The 15,452-nt window shown below is 46.3% G+C and overlaps 1 protein-coding gene across 3 annotated transcripts in view; it reads left to right on the top strand.

Annotated features, from left to right (window-relative positions):
• LOC115462795 (long-chain-fatty-acid--CoA ligase ACSBG2-like) overlaps nucleotides 1-15,452 on the top strand; it is a 110,992-nt gene that overhangs the window by 52,604 nt on the left and 42,936 nt on the right. For all 3 annotated transcript variants that reach the window (XM_030192803.1, XM_030192804.1, XM_030192802.1), the window contains exon 7: nucleotides 805-885. In XM_030192803.1, coding sequence (XP_030048663.1) covers nucleotides 805-885 — 81 coding nt within the window. The remainder of the gene's footprint in view (nucleotides 1-804; nucleotides 886-15,452) is intronic.

Below are 15,452 nucleotides of genomic sequence, written 5' to 3'. Positions count from 1 at the left end.
TCTGTTATATCGATTTTCAATTTAGCATTGTTTTGTTAGGACTAGCAAGCAAACAACAGAAAACAGGCATTGATTACACAGTTTCCAACTTCCAACAATTCAAAATAAAACTTGTCAGCATTGTTCTTATTTTGGCCTTGGTATATGATGTACAAGATGTGCCCCCTTGCAACACCCAGATGCACATAGCATTTCACAGCTCGTCTTCTGTCTATACCATAACCCTTGATGCTTCTTTTAGGTCATCAGTATCATATGCTCATGTACATCTTGTTATCCTTCACAAAGCAATATATTCCTGATTTATCTATTTTATCATGTGGAATGCTCTTCCAAAACACTTGAAAGCAATTAACGACATAACAAACTTTCGTAAAACCTATCTCTTCACCAAGGCCTACCACGAGAAGCCATAACTAACCACAACACATCAACACTCCTCCTTCACTTTGATCATCTTCTTTCTGTAACTGCTTGAGTAGATTGACTGTTTAGCCTTGTTATTATTGATACCTTTGTACCACCAAATGTATCTCTATTCCCTGAAATGGTGATGCCATTACAGGGTTTTGTAAGCTACATTGAGCCTGCAAACAGGTGGGAAAATGTGGGATACAAGTGCAATAAATTAAAAAAAAAAAATATATATATATATAATTTTTGTTTTACTACATTCTGTATAATTTTCTTTTTTAATTATACTTTGTAAACTATCTTGAAAGTTCTCTGAACAGGCAGTATATCACACACAGAATAAACATCACACACAGAATAAACTTGAAACTTTGTGTGTTTCTTATTCAGGTTCAACACGAGTTACCTAAACTCAAAGCCATTGTTCAATATCGTGGAGAACTGCAGGAGAAGAGACCCAACCTCTATACGGTAAGACAAAGCAATGCTTCGTATCTTCCCTCTCCCCAACTGTATAGTACTGTGGAGAACTGCAAAAGAGACTTAACCATCCAAATAGTAAGAGGAATCCAATCGCCTTGAGTTCCCCCTCCCCAATGCTACTTATTATTGTCACAGTGGAAGTAGAATCACTGTACAGTGACATCCCCCATGCAAATTGCACAGCAGCATGTTACACAATCCTACGGACAATTCTTTCTGACCCGAAATATAGAGGAAAAACTGTTACAAAACTAATTAAATTCATCCTAACCCACAATTACTTCAACTCCAATAATGGCATCTATTTGCATATGATGGGAACTGCTATGGGTACCAGAATGGCACCATAGAGTGGAGGAGACACTCCTAAAGATTTACCACAACATATCTTTTAGATATTACCAGTATATAGATGAGATATTCATAATTTGAAATGAAGGTCAAGAGAACAACTTCTTTAGTGCATCCCATCCCATAATCAGACTCAAAATGGTCTATTCCACGGAAAGTGTTACCTTTTTAGATACTACAATCTGCAGTGGTCAGTTACAAACATCTGTATACAGGAAACCACTGACAGATGCAACTATCGTTCATAGCTCTAGTTTACCTCCTCCACACATACATATATACAGCCAAGCCACAAGACACCATTGCATTTGCTCTGACCCACAAGATAGGAATAATTACCTTAACACTCTAACAGAATCCTTCAAACAAAAAGTCTATTACTCCGAAATCATCTCCAAGAAAATTGCATCCTCACTTAAAACACCTAAGGAAAATGTACTATAAAACAACAACAACAACAAAAAAGGAAAACCATGGAACAGGCACCACTTATACTAACATAATCCAGAACTAGAAAGTGATCATGCAAGACATTAACCTACATATTGAAACCCAGGTGCCACCACTACAGCTTTTCTTGACATGATGGAAGTGCTAGGATCTGCACAGATGATCAAATCTCCAAGCCATGAAGAGTCACATTCTAGACTTGGTGGTCTGCAAAGGGGACAACATCCTTGAAGACAAGCTTGGAGTAGTAGTAGCATCAAAATAACACCCTTATCACAGGCAGGAGTGCACAGAGATTTAAATGAAGACCTTCAAAATATAGCTATGAAAGGGGATGCACTATTTTAATATGACAAATGTTGATGGAGTACCCCTTTTGCAGGGCCATTTAGAAGTAGGAAGATCCAGGATTCTCTACTGTACACGAAGAACTGCCAACAGTCGGTAATGGAATAATGGAAGCTATGTGGGATGGAGCCATACTGGACTTAGTGCTTACAAATGGGAAGAGTGTTTCTGATGTTATAGTGGGTTATCATCTATCACCCAGTGAGCACTGGATGGTGTGGTTCAGTATTAATATTCACTGAAAACACTCTCCCGAAAGGGAACTTTAAAGTACTTTATAATCAATGAATCACTCATGGAGTACGATAAATTGGAAAGGAAAAAAGCCTCGGTGCCCTCACCTCCACCCTCTAGATTTACAAGATGGAAGGACTTAACAAGGGTCAATTTTCATCACAGGCATAAAAGAAAACCCTCTCAAAAAGCAATTGTTAAAACTCCACTCATGTTCAATTACATTGGATCCAAAAACTTTGATGTGACTCAAAATAGGAAAGAAAGACAAAAACTTAGCTTTGAAAAAATAAGTGCTCTTCCATTTTTAGTATCAATCACATCGACTATGGCCATAGTTTCACTGCAAGGTCATCACAAGGTGTGACCAAAAGATTCAGCATTTTCAAGCACAAATTTCTTGAGTCATTCGGAGAATATTTATATAGACTCTTTCATCCTCTTCCTTATTGAAGCATAGTGGGTCAATATTAAGACAGTTGTTGAGAGAGTTCATTCAAAAGTGAAGGTTTTAGACTTCATAAAAACTAACCCCCCCCCCCCTGTTTACTAAGCCATGTGCAATGCCAACACAATCCATTCAAAAGAAATGGTCTGTATCGACATTACCGAACCGACAGGTACTAGCATGTCTTAGTAAACAGGGCGAAACTCAAAGAGTTGTTAGCTGGATGGGAATATCTGGAAGAAGTTGGAAAGCAGTGAGCAAAACTGAAAGAAGCTATTCAAAAGAAATGGTCTGTATCGACATTACCGAACCGACAGGTACTAGCATGTCTTAGTAAACAGGGCGAAACTCAAAGAGTTGTTAGCTGGATGGGAATATCTGGAAGAAGTTGGAAAGCAGTGAGCAAAACTGAAAGAAGCTATTATAAGGGCAAGAAACCTTTTTGTAAGAAAAGTAAATAAAAATAAGAGGAAACCCACTACTACTACTACTACTACTTATCATTTCTAAAGCGTTACTAGACGTACGCAGCACTGTACACTTGAACATTAAGAGACAGTCCCTGCTCGACAGAGCTTACAATCTAATTAGGACAGACAAACAGGACAAACAAGGGATAAGGACAAAGGGTAGCAAGATTCCGGAATCCCAAAGAGTAGCAAGATTCCGGAATCCAAAAGAGTAGCAAGATTCCGGAACCCAAAGAATAGCAAGATTCCGGAATCCCAAAGACTACTACTACTACTTATCATTTCTAAAGCGCTACTAGATGTACGCAGCGCTGTACACTTGAACATGAAGAGACAGTCCCTGCTCCACAGAGCTTACAATCTAATTAGAACAGACAAACAGGACAAACAAGAGATAAGGACAAAGAGTAGCAAGATTCCGGAACCCAAATAATAGCAAGATTCCGGAATCCCAAAGACTACTAATCATTTCTATAGCGCTACTAGACGTACGCAGCACTGTACACTTGAACATGAAGAGACAGTCTCTGCTCGACAGAGCTTACAATCTAATTAGGACAGACAAACAGGACAAACAAGAGATAAGGGAATATTAAAGTGAGGATGATAAAATAAGGGTTCTGAACAAGTGAATAAGGGTTAGGAGTTAAAAGCAGCATCAAAAAGATGGGCTTTTAGCTTAGATTTGAAGACGGCCAGAGATGGAGCTTGACGTACCGGCTCAGGAAGTCTATTCCAGGTATATGGTGCAGCAAGATAAAAGGAATGGAAGGATTCTCAAAAGTAGTAGTTGAAAAGGTAAGGAAAGAGATTAGTCTTTATAAACTACAAGAGATCGCAGAAGAGAAAGACATGTGACAATATCTGGAAAAGCTTAGAGAAGGTGGTAGAGTAGTCAGGAAAGCAAAGATGCAAATGGGAGAAAAAAATAGCCAATATGTGACCAGAAGAAGTCGTTTCGTGAGAGTATCTCTGCGTTTATTTATTTGTTGCATTTGTATCCCACATTTTCCCACCTATTTGCAGGCTCAATGTGGCTTACAATTTCCGTCATGACATATGCCATTTCAGATACAATTGGTTATATATATATAGAAACATATATTGTATGAAGGGCTAACACGGTGGCGCAGCATATTGCTTCCAGCCCACAGCCGTATGCTTTCTGCTACACTTCGTGACCCCTGACGCAGGCGCTGTGTGCCGAAACACGGACCATGTCGGGTCCCTTCTAGGATTGTTTCATCTATACATTTGATTAAAATTCTTATCCCCTTTTTTGAAGGCTCCTGGTACTTTTTGTTTTGCTGTATGGACTTTTTGTTTGTACTTTGCTCCCTTGCTTTGTGTGGAGGAGTGGCCTAGTGGTTAGGGTGGTGGACTTTGGTCCTGGGGAACTGAGGAACTGAGTTTGATTCCCACTTCAGGCACAGGCAGCTCCTTGTGACTCTGGGCAAGTCACTTAACCCTCCATTGCCCCATGTAAGCTGCATTGAGCCTGCCATGAGTGGGAAAGCGCGGGGTACAAATGTAACAAAAATAAAAAAAAAAATACTGAAAATAAGGGGGCAAGACATTTTTAGATATGTTAGTAAGGAGATCCTGGACGCCATTCATTCTCTTTCTACAGGTAAATCGCCTGGAAATGATGGTTTCACTGTAGAATTTTATCAGATGTTTGCGGATCTTCTGGCGCCCAAGCTGCAAGTTCTCTACAACTCTCTCCTATTACATGAGGGTCAAACTGGCTCCTTCCACCAATCAGCGATTGTTGTTGTACCCAAACCAGACAGAGATCCGTCCAAAGTTGAGAATTATAGACCTATTTCTCTGATTAACATAGACAATAAAATTTATGCAAAACTTTTGGCTGTCCGCCTCCAACATATTGTTCCGGATATCATTCATAGAGATCAAAATGGGTTTACGGTAGCTAGATTAGCTAGTGATAATTCTAGACTTTTTATGAATGTTATAGCGCATGTTGAGGGCTCACGTGAACCTTTTATAGCGGTTTCTCTTGACGCCGAGAAAGCCTTTGATAGAATTGAATGGGCTTTCTTGTTCCATACTTTGGCTTGGTTTAATTTCAGCCCATCCTTCATTAAAATGGTAAATGTTTTGTATACTAATCCGATAGCTTCGATCTCTGTAAATGGCAATAATTCTCAATTTTTTCCCCTCAGAAGAGGCACTAAGCAAGGCTGTCCATTGTCCCCTCTCCTTTTCAATACTGCCTTGGAGCCTCTGGCTATAGCTATTAGAGCTCACTCAAATATTTCTGGCGTGTCTGTCGGAGGGGAGATGTTTAAACTTTCCATCTACGCTGATATTTTGCTGTACACCACACCCAACTCTCTTCCCAGTATATTGGAAGTAATCAATTCTTTTTCCTCTCTGTCTGGTTATAAAATAAACTGGCCTAAATCAGCCATAATGCCGCTTAATTCCTTAGTGCATCGATATCAGATATCGCCATACCCTTTCTCCTGGGAGCCGAATAAACGTAAGTATTTAGGAGTATGGTATTCAAAATCAGTTGATCAAAGTCTGTCCCTTATTAAGGACCAAATCATAACCTTAGCTACTTCGATTCTAAATTTATGGTCTCCGTTATATTTAACGTGGTGGGGGAGGGTAGAGGCTATCAAGATGGTTCTAGCCCCAAAGTTGAATTACAGTTTCAGTATGACCCCCTTCTCCTTTCCAAATTCATTTTATAATAAGCTTGATTCCCTCTTACTTAAGTTTCTATGGAGGCACAAGCCTCCCCGCATTGCGCTCAAGAAACTTAAGTTGCCAAAACATTTGGGAGGTCTGAATGTTCCTGATTTTAAGAACTATCACAAGGCCTTTCGACTTACCCAGTCTTTAATGTGGTTCAATAGAGAATGTACTCATCTTACGCCTCGGTGACAGATTTTTGAGGCAGCCCTGGTGCACCCTTGCCCTTTATCTTTTCTCCTGTATGCAGATTTGTATCCATATACAAAGCGCATTCGGCTGCTGAAAGCCTCTGCCTCTGATATTCGTACATTTAGAACTGGTCTTGGAATTAGCACTGTCTCGTTGGAAGATGTCTCTCTCTGGTACAACTCTAGTTTTCCAACTGGTCTCCTGCAGTCTCAAACAGCGGAATGGCAAGGCAGGGGTATATGGCAGTTATCACAATTATATCTTGCTGGTACTCTGTTGTCACCTGATGCTCTGTCTGTATTGTATAATGTTTCTTTAATAGATTCTGGCACATGGAAGGACATATCCACATATATTTCAACCTTTCAGGTCTCCAATTCACTTACAATAACTCCTTCAGATTTTATTTCCTTTTGTCACACCATTACATCAGGTGGAAAGAAGGCATCTCTCCTGTATAAAAAACTTCAGGATTTATATGCTGACACGGTCGCTCCATTAAGGATATCATGGGAAGCAGAATTCGGTTTGGATGCGTCAGAATTTGATTGGTACACTTTTTGGGTTAACTCCATGCGTCCCACTAAGTCAGCGGCGATATCCCAATCCTCATATTTCATATTCCACAAGGCCTATTGGACTCCTGCTCGTGATGGATCATTGGCGCATATGGTTTTCTACTGTAAAAACGTCCGAGCTTACTGGCAACTTATTTGGACAAAAATGTGTCTTACCTTTCATTTGCCAGAGTCTACAGCGCTCTCTTATGAGGTTGTGATTCTACGAGCCTCTTGTCCTAATATCTCCCTTCCGGAGTCCGATAAGAAGTTGTTCAACATTCTGTAGCACTGCATTTAATTGTCTCCAATTGGAAAAAATAATGTGTACCTACATTATAATGAATGGTGGAGTTATGTCTGTGTGATCAGGAAATATGAAACCATTTTGGCCCATAGGCGTCGACGTATTAAGTCTGTTTTACTACTACTACTACTACTTAACATTTCTAGAGCGCTACTAGGGTTACGCAGCTCAGAAGAGCTTACAATCTAAAGGACGAAATGTCAAGTTGGGGTAGTTTAGATTTCCTAAGAAGAGGTGTAGTGATTAGGTGCCGAAGGCGACATTGAAGAGGTGGGCTTTGAGCAATGATTTGAAGATGGGTAGGGAGGGGGCCCGGCGTATGGGCTCAGGGAGTTTGTTCCAAGCATGGGGTGAAGCGAGGCAGAAAGGGCGAAGCCTAGAGTTGGTGGTAGTGGAGAAGGGTACTGAAAGGAGGGATTGTCAAGAGAGCGGAGGTTACGGGTGGGGACATAAGGGGAGATGAGAATAGAGAGATAAGGAGGGGCTGCAGATCGAGTGCATTTGTAGGTGAGTAGGAGAAGCTTGAACTGTATGCAGTATCTGATCGGAAGCCAGTGAAGTGACTTGAGGAGAGGGGTGATATGAGTATATCGGTTGAGGCGGAAGATAAAACGTGCGGCAGAGTTCTGGATGGACTGAAGGGGGTATAGATGGCTAAGTGGGAGGCCGGTGAGGAGTAGGTTGCAGTAGTCAAGGCGAGAGGTAATGAGAGAGTGGATGAGAGTTCGAGTGGTGTGCTCGGAGAGGAGGGGGCGAATTTTGCTAATGTTATAGAGGAAGAAGCGACAGGTCTTGGCTATCTGCTGGATATGCGCAGAGAAGGAGAGGGAGGAGTCGAAGATGACACCAAGGTTGCGGGCAGATGAGACAGGGACGATGAGGGTGTTATCAATTGAGATAGAGAGTGAAGGGAGAGGAGAAGTGGGTTTGGGTGGGAACACAATAAGTTCCGTCTTGGCCATGTTTAGTTTCAGGTGACGGTTGGACATCCAGGCAGCAATGTCGGATAAACAGGCCAGTACTTTGGCCTGGGTTTCCGCAGTGATTTCTGGTGTGGAGAGATAAAGCTGGGTGTCGTCAGCATAAAGATGATAGTGGAAACCATGAGAAGAGATTTGTCGAGGAACAGGTCATTGCAGACTTTAGATAGTGCTGTTTCTGTCGAGTGTAGGGGGCGAAAGCCGGATTGAAGCGGATCGAGGATGGCATGAGAGGAGAGGAAATCAATGCAGCGGCTGTGAATGGCGCGTTCAAGTATCTTGGAGAGGAAGGGTAGGAGGGAAATGGGGCGGTAGTTGGAGGGACAGGTAGGGTCAAGTGATGGTTTTTTGAGGAGTGGTGTGACCACGGCATGCTTGAAGGTGTCTGGGACAGTTGCAGTGGAGAGAGAGAGGTTGAGGATATGACAGATGGTGGGGGTGATAGTAGGAGTGATGGTGTTAAGTAAGTTGGTGGGGATGGGGTCTGAGGAACAGGTGGTGGATTTCGAGGAGGAGAGGAGATGGGCGGTTTCCTCTTCGGTGATAGCAGGAAAAGAGGAGAAGGAGGCCTGGGTAGGTTGGTTGAGAGAGTGGGTTATAGGATGAAGAGGAGAAGGTTTAGTGGTGAATTCAAGGTTGATCTTCTGGACCTTGTCACGGAAGTAGTCGGCCAGAGATTGCGGAGAGAGTGAGGGGGGAGTGGGAGCGGAGGGCACTTTGAGGAGGGAGTTGAGGGTGGCGAAGAGACGACGAGGGTTAGAGCTGAGGGAATTAGTCAATTGGGTGTAATAGTCCTGTTTAGCGAGGAATAGGGAGGATTGGAAGGAGGATAGCATGAATTTGAAGTGAGTGAAGTCATTATGGGCGCGAGATTTCCTCCAGAAGCGTTCAGCCGAACGGGCGCAGGAGCGAAGGTATCGGGTGTAAGGGGTCAGCCAGGGCTGGGGATTGGTACGCCTTGTGGGATGGGAGATGGACGGTGCAAGGGTGTCAAGAGCAGAGGAGAGAGTGGCATTGTAAGTGGAGACAGCTTTGTCAACAGATTTGGAGGACAAGATGGAAGGGAGGAGGTCAGAGATACAAGGTGGGGGGGGGGGGGTCAACAGCCTGGAGATTTCTGGACGTAGTAGTTAGTGTGGGGCGAGATTGAGGGGGAGGGTGCTGAAGTGTGAATGTGATTAGGTGATGGTCAGAGAGAGGAAGAGTTGAAACGCAGAAATTGGAGGGACAGCAAGTGGAAGAGAGGACGAGATCAAGACAGTGGCCAGATTTATGAGTAGGGGTGGTGGGGCTCAGTTGGAGGTTGAAGGAGGAGGTAAGAGTGAGGAACTGAGAAACATATGAGTCGGATGGGTTATCAGTGAATATTGAAGTCACCAAGAATGAGGGATGGGGATGAGGGCTCGAGAAAAACGGTGAGCCAGGCATCGAAGTCGGTAAGGAAGGAGTGGAGGGATTTATCAGGGGGGCGGTAAATGACTGCAACTCTGAGTGGCAGTGGGTGGAATAGACGGATGGAGTGAACTTCAAAGGATGAGAAGCAGTGAGACTGAGGTAGGGGGAGAGGTTGAAAACTGCAGGAGGGCGAAAGTAGTAGCCCGACGCCGCCACCGCGGCCAGTTGGGCGGGGCGAATGGGAGAAAAGATATCCACCGTGGCATAGGGCTGCGATTGAGGCAGAATTGTCAGGGGTGAGCCAGGTTTCAGTTAGGGCAAGCAGTTGAAGGGAATGGGAGATGAATAGATCGTGGGTAAAGGGAAGTTTGTTGCAGATTGAGTGGGCGTTCCACAGGGCGCACGAGAAGGGGAGGGAGGAGGGGGGGAGGAGGGGGATAGAGATGAGATTGGAGCTATTGCGGGAACGTTTGCATAGATGAGGTGAGGGCGAGGACAAGTGTGGGGGACCTGGGTTGGGATTGATGTCTCCCGCGGATAGCAGGAGAAGGAGCAAGACAGTGCGGAGAAGGGTGGGAGAGGAAGGTCGATGAAGGCGGGATGCGCTTTGGAGGAAAGGGGAAGGGTTCATGGCAGGAAGGAGGTGTTGAAGGTTGAGAGCTAGGAAGGAGGAGGAAGACAGTAGGGATGGTGAGGTGGTGGGGGACAGGGGTAGGTAGGGTATTGCAGTAGCGAGGAGGACGGAAGAGGACAGGGATGGGTAGTGAGATCGTGTGGTAGATGGCGGTTGGAGAGGGAAAAGATTGGGGAGGGACAGGGCAAGGAATAGGATGTGGATGGGGGCCATGGGTAGTGACTGAGGTGTTCACAGGGCAGGTCGGTGGGCTGGGAGACAGGCAGGTAGTGAGGGTGATCAGTCGAGGAGGGGAGTGATGAGCTGGTAGGGAGATGGGCTGGGAAGTGGTAGTCTGTCAGGTGAGTGGCTAGTAGGCAGGTTGAGTGGCAGGAGCAGGTGGATTGGGTATCAGGCAGGAAGGAGCAGGTGAGTGCAGTGGAGAGCAGGTGAGTGCGGACAGGTTTCGGGGTGGGTGGTAGTCTGTCGGGTGAGTGGCTAGTAGGCAGGTTGAGTGGCAGGAGCAGGTGGATTGGGTAACAGGCGGGCAGGAGCAGGTGAGTGCGGTGGAGAGCACGGCAGTAGTGCTGGAACAAGTTGGAATGGTTTGAAGCAGGAGCTGGCGGACTACACAAGCTGAAGCAGACAGACTGGAACAGGCTAGAACAATCTAGAATCAGCTGATGCAGACGGGTTGGAACAGGCTGAATCAGGCAGTCTGGAGCAGGCTGGATCAGGCAGTCTGGAGCAGTCTGGAGCAAGCTGGCTGGAGCAGGAGGTCTGGAGTAAGCAGGGAGGCTGGATCAGGCGGACTGGAACAAGGTGGAGCAGGATGACTGGAGCAAGCAGGGAGAAGCTGGAACAGGCGGGCTGGAACAAGCTGGATCACGCGGGCTGTAACAGGTAGGAGCAGATGGACTGGAGCAAGCAGGGAGAGCAGGATCAGGCGGACTGGAACAAGCTGGAAGAAGCTGGATCAGGCGGACTGGAGCAAGCAGGAAGAAGCTGGATCAGGCGGATTGGAGCAAGCAGGAAGAAGCTGGGTCAGGCGGACTGGAGCAAGCAGGGAGAAGCCGGATCAGGCGGACTGGGGCAGGCTGGAGGAAACCGGATCATGCGGACTGGAACAAGCAGGAAGAGGCTGGATCAGCGGACTGGAACAAGTTGGCTGGATCAGGCGAACTGGAGCAAGCAGGGAGAGCTGGATCGGGCGGACTGGAACAAGCTGGATCAGGCGGACTGGAACAGGCAGGAAGAAGCTGGGTCAGGCGGACTGGAGCAAGCAGGAAGAAGCTGGATGAGGCGGACTGGAACAAGCTGGAAGAGGCTGGATCAGGCAGACTGGAGCAGGCTGGAGGAAACCGGATCATGCGCACTGGAGCAAGCAGGAGGAAGCTGGATCAGGCGGACTGGAGCAAGCTGGAAGAAGCCGGATCATGCGGACTGGAGGAAGCAGGAAGAAGCTGGATCAGGTGGACTGGAACAACAGGGAGAAACTGGATTGGGTGGCTGGAAGAGATGGACTGGACAGGCCGGGTTGGCAGACTGGAACAGGCCAGTGCCAGTGGAACTCTGCCTCCCCTCGGCCTCTGTCCCTGTCGTCCGGTCACATAGGTCGCCGGATGGGCAGGCCAGAACAAGCTGGGGCTGCTGGACTCTGCCTCCTCTCGGCCTCCTCGCAGCTCCTGTCCCCTCCTGTCGGTCGGCCGCGCAAGTCACACCCCGACACCACCGCAGGATGGATCCGTTGTCCGCAGTCCGTGTCCAGGCCGTTCCGGCAGGGAGCACGGCTGCAGCGCACAGGACCTTGGGGCATGACCAGCGCGGGCCGCCGGATGGGCGACGGCGATGGGGATAGGCCGTAGCCACGCGGTAGCACACAACCAGGATCGGCCCCGGGCTGCCCGCTCGCTCACCCGCTCCGGAACAGCAAGCGTGGGAGAGGGTAAGCGAGAAGGGTCGGTGGGGAGCCTTGCCCGCGCGTCCGTTGTAGACCTGGGCTCGTTTAGACCTCTTTTGTAAGGAGCTCCATAGCGCTAATTGATCTTGTGTATCCATACTATTTGTCTCCAGGTATTGCCATGGAACTCTGCTCTTCTTTTGTGTTTATTTGCGGGGGGGGGGGGGGGGGGGGGGGGGGTTGTTGTTTTGTTTGCTTTTGTATTATCTGTATGAAAAAAACCTTTAATAAAAACATATAAACACAGTAATAGGAGGAAGTGCAAAAGAGGCACAGTGAGACTCAAAGGTGAAGGGGAGGAATATGTAGGAGCTGATAAAGATAAGGTGGAATTGCTTACCAAATATTTCTGTTATGTGTTCACAGATGAAAGGCCAGGAGACAAACACAAATAGGAATGAAAGAATTTTCAGAGGCCTGTGTTCATAAGCAGTTAGCTAAACTAAAGCTGGCCAAAGCGATGGAGCAGAATGGCAGACATCTGAGGGTAGTGAAGAACTTTAGGGAAATTCTGGCAGCTCTTCTCTCTGACTTTTTCAATGTTCTGGAAGACTGGAGAAGGATGGATGTGGTTCCTCTCCACAAAAGTGGAAATAAGGAGGAGGTTGGAAATACAGATTGGTTAGTCGGACCTCTGAGTGGGGTAAATTAATGGAAATACTTCTACAACAGAGAATAGTGGGGTTTTTGCAATACATTGGATTGAGGGACCCATGGCAGCATGGTTTTACTAGAGGCAGGTCTTGCAAGACAAATATTAATTTCTTTGACTAGGTGACCAGAAGGTTGGATCACGAGAGAGCGCTAATGTGGAATATTTGGATTTAAGTACATAAGTAATGCCACACTGGGAAAAGACCAAGGGTCCATCCAGCCCAGCATCCTGTCCACGACAGCGGCCAATCCAGGCCAAGGGCACCTGGCGAGCTTCCCAAACGTACAAACATTCTATACAATCAAGCCATTGTGACATCACTAATGAGGTTGGCTCTTATTGGTGGAATGAGCCACTATGACATCACAATAGGTTAAATCACTGCTCTATGTAATAAAAGTGAGCCAAGTAGAGGACATAAGTACATAAGTAATGCCACACTGGGAAAAGACCAAGGGTCCATCGAGCCCAGCATCTTGTCCACGACAGCGGCCAATCCAGGCCAAGGGCACCTGGCAAGCTTCCCAAACGTACAAACATTCTATACATGTTATTCCTGGAATTGTGGAGTTTTCCCAAGTCCATTTATTAGCGGTTTATGGATTTGTCCTTTAGGAAACCATATAACCCCTTTTTACTATGTTTTTTTGCCTCTAATGCTATCTTTTTTTCGTAATCCCTCTTGGCCTTCTTTATCTGCGCCTTGCATTTGTTTTGACACTCCTTATGCTGCTTCTTATTATTTTCAGACGGTTCCTTCTTCCATTTTCTTCCATTTTAGCAAAGCCTTTGACACAGGTCCTCATAGATGACTTATAAATAAACTTAGTGCCCTTGGTATGGGCCCTAAAGTGATTGATGGGGTTAGGAACTGGTTAAGTGGAAGGTGACAAAGGGTACTGGTAAATGGAGCTCACTCTGAGGAAAGGGATGTCACAAATGGTGTGCCATGAGGGTAAAAGGTAAAGGGTCATGGATCTGATATCCTGCGGTTTACATTTATTATGGTATTCAGGTCCTTTCTCTTTTCCTAGTGGACTCACAATCTTTTCCTACCTGGGGCAATGATGAGTTAAGGATTTACTGGCTGCTTGGGGGTTGGCTGCTAGCTTATACTGGTTTAAGTTTTAGTGTTCTCAGTCTCCCTCTGCTGGTAGGCGTGCATAACCACAAAGAAACATGTACACAGCGGGAGCCAGCGCGAGCGGCCCGCCTATCGCCAGACATACTAGATCGGCGAATCAAGGCCGACGAGGCCAATTTAGAGCCACAAGAATTACTCTCCCGGCGTACCGCTCTATTCTTTGAACTATCTGTCCTATCAAGGGCCAAGGAGGAAACACGTACAACTGCTGGTGAGAGGGCCACGCAAGCACCAGAGCATCGATCCCCTCGGACCTCGGATCGTTGCCGCCGGCTGAAAAACCTGGGTACTTGAGCATTGTCTGACGAGGCCATGAGATCTATCAACGGCAGACCCCACTCCTTCACTAGGCAACGGAACAATGGACGATGTAGTGACCACTCTCCTGGATCCAACGTGTGCCTGCTCAGAAAATCCGCACTGACGTTGTCTACTCCGGCTACATGACTTGCCGAGAGACTCTGAAGATGAAGTTCTGCCCAAAGCATTAACTCCGCCATCTCCTCTGACACCTCTCGACTCTTGGTACCCCCCTGATGATTTACGTACGCCACCGCCGTGGCATTGTCGTACAGTACTCGAACTGCCTTGCCTTCGAGAAGATACTGAAGAGACTGCAGTGCCAACCTTATCGCCCGAGTTTCCAAGCGTCTTGACCGGTCTGGAGGGTCGCTGCACTAACCATTGAGATAGCTTATTAGGCCTATTCTTTTTAAACATTTTTGTAAGTAATATGGTGAAGGCTTGTCTGGTAAGTTTTGCCTCTTTGCGGATGATCCCAAAATTGGAACCTTCAAGAACGTTGTACACGTCAAAACCTTGCTTTTTCTGTGGTTATTGGAAAAGGGGTGTAGGGAGGGTGAGGTGGGGGTATAATGGAAAACTGATCTGTTTATTGACGTCTAGTTACAGGTCTACTGAAGGAACAATGGTCAACCAGTTGTATAACTTCACGTGAAATAAAAAAAAATTACAAAATCTGCAATAGAGTAGACACCCCTGATGATGTTGATAAAATATGGATGGCGCTAGCAAAGCTTGAAAATGGTCCAGAATTTGGAAGCTAAGATTTAATACTAAAACATGCAGGGTCATGCGTTTGGGTACAAAACCCAAGGTAGCAGAACAATAGAGGGGGCGAAGTACTTATATGCACAAAGGAAGAGTGGTACTAGGGCGTGCTTGTATCTGATGATCTAGGGGTGACCAAACAGGAAGAAAATCAAACTTGTAAGTCACAAATATAGCAGGGGTCCAATATATACTACTACTACTAATCACTTCTATAGTGCTACTAGACGTGGAGGGGCATAATCGAACGGTGCCCAACCGTATTATCGAAAAAAGATAGGCGGCTATCTTTCGTTTCGATAATACGGTTGGAGCCGGCCAAATCTCAGCATTTGGGCCAGGTTTAGAGATGGCCAGCATTGGTTTCTGGTGATAATGGAAACCGAGGCCGGCGATCTCAAACCCGGCCAAATCCAAGGTATTTGGTCATGGGAGGAGCCAGCATTTGTAGTGCACTGGTCCCCCTCACATGCCAGGACACCAACCGGGCACCCTAGGGAGCACTGCAGTGGACTTCAAAAATTGCTCCCAGGTGCATAGCTCCCTTATCTTGTGTGCTGACCCCCCAAATCCCCCCCAAACCTACTCCCTACAACTCTGCACCACTACCATAGCCCTAAGGGGGTGAAGGGGGGCACCTACATGTGGGTACAGTG

The sequence above is a fragment of the Microcaecilia unicolor genome, chromosome 2 (assembly GCF_901765095.1).
Source record: "Microcaecilia unicolor chromosome 2, aMicUni1.1, whole genome shotgun sequence".
Taxonomy (NCBI): Eukaryota; Metazoa; Chordata; class Amphibia; order Gymnophiona; family Siphonopidae; genus Microcaecilia; species Microcaecilia unicolor.
The sequence above is the reverse complement of the archived record's forward strand: the minus strand, read 5'-3'. Positions and strand labels throughout refer to the sequence as shown.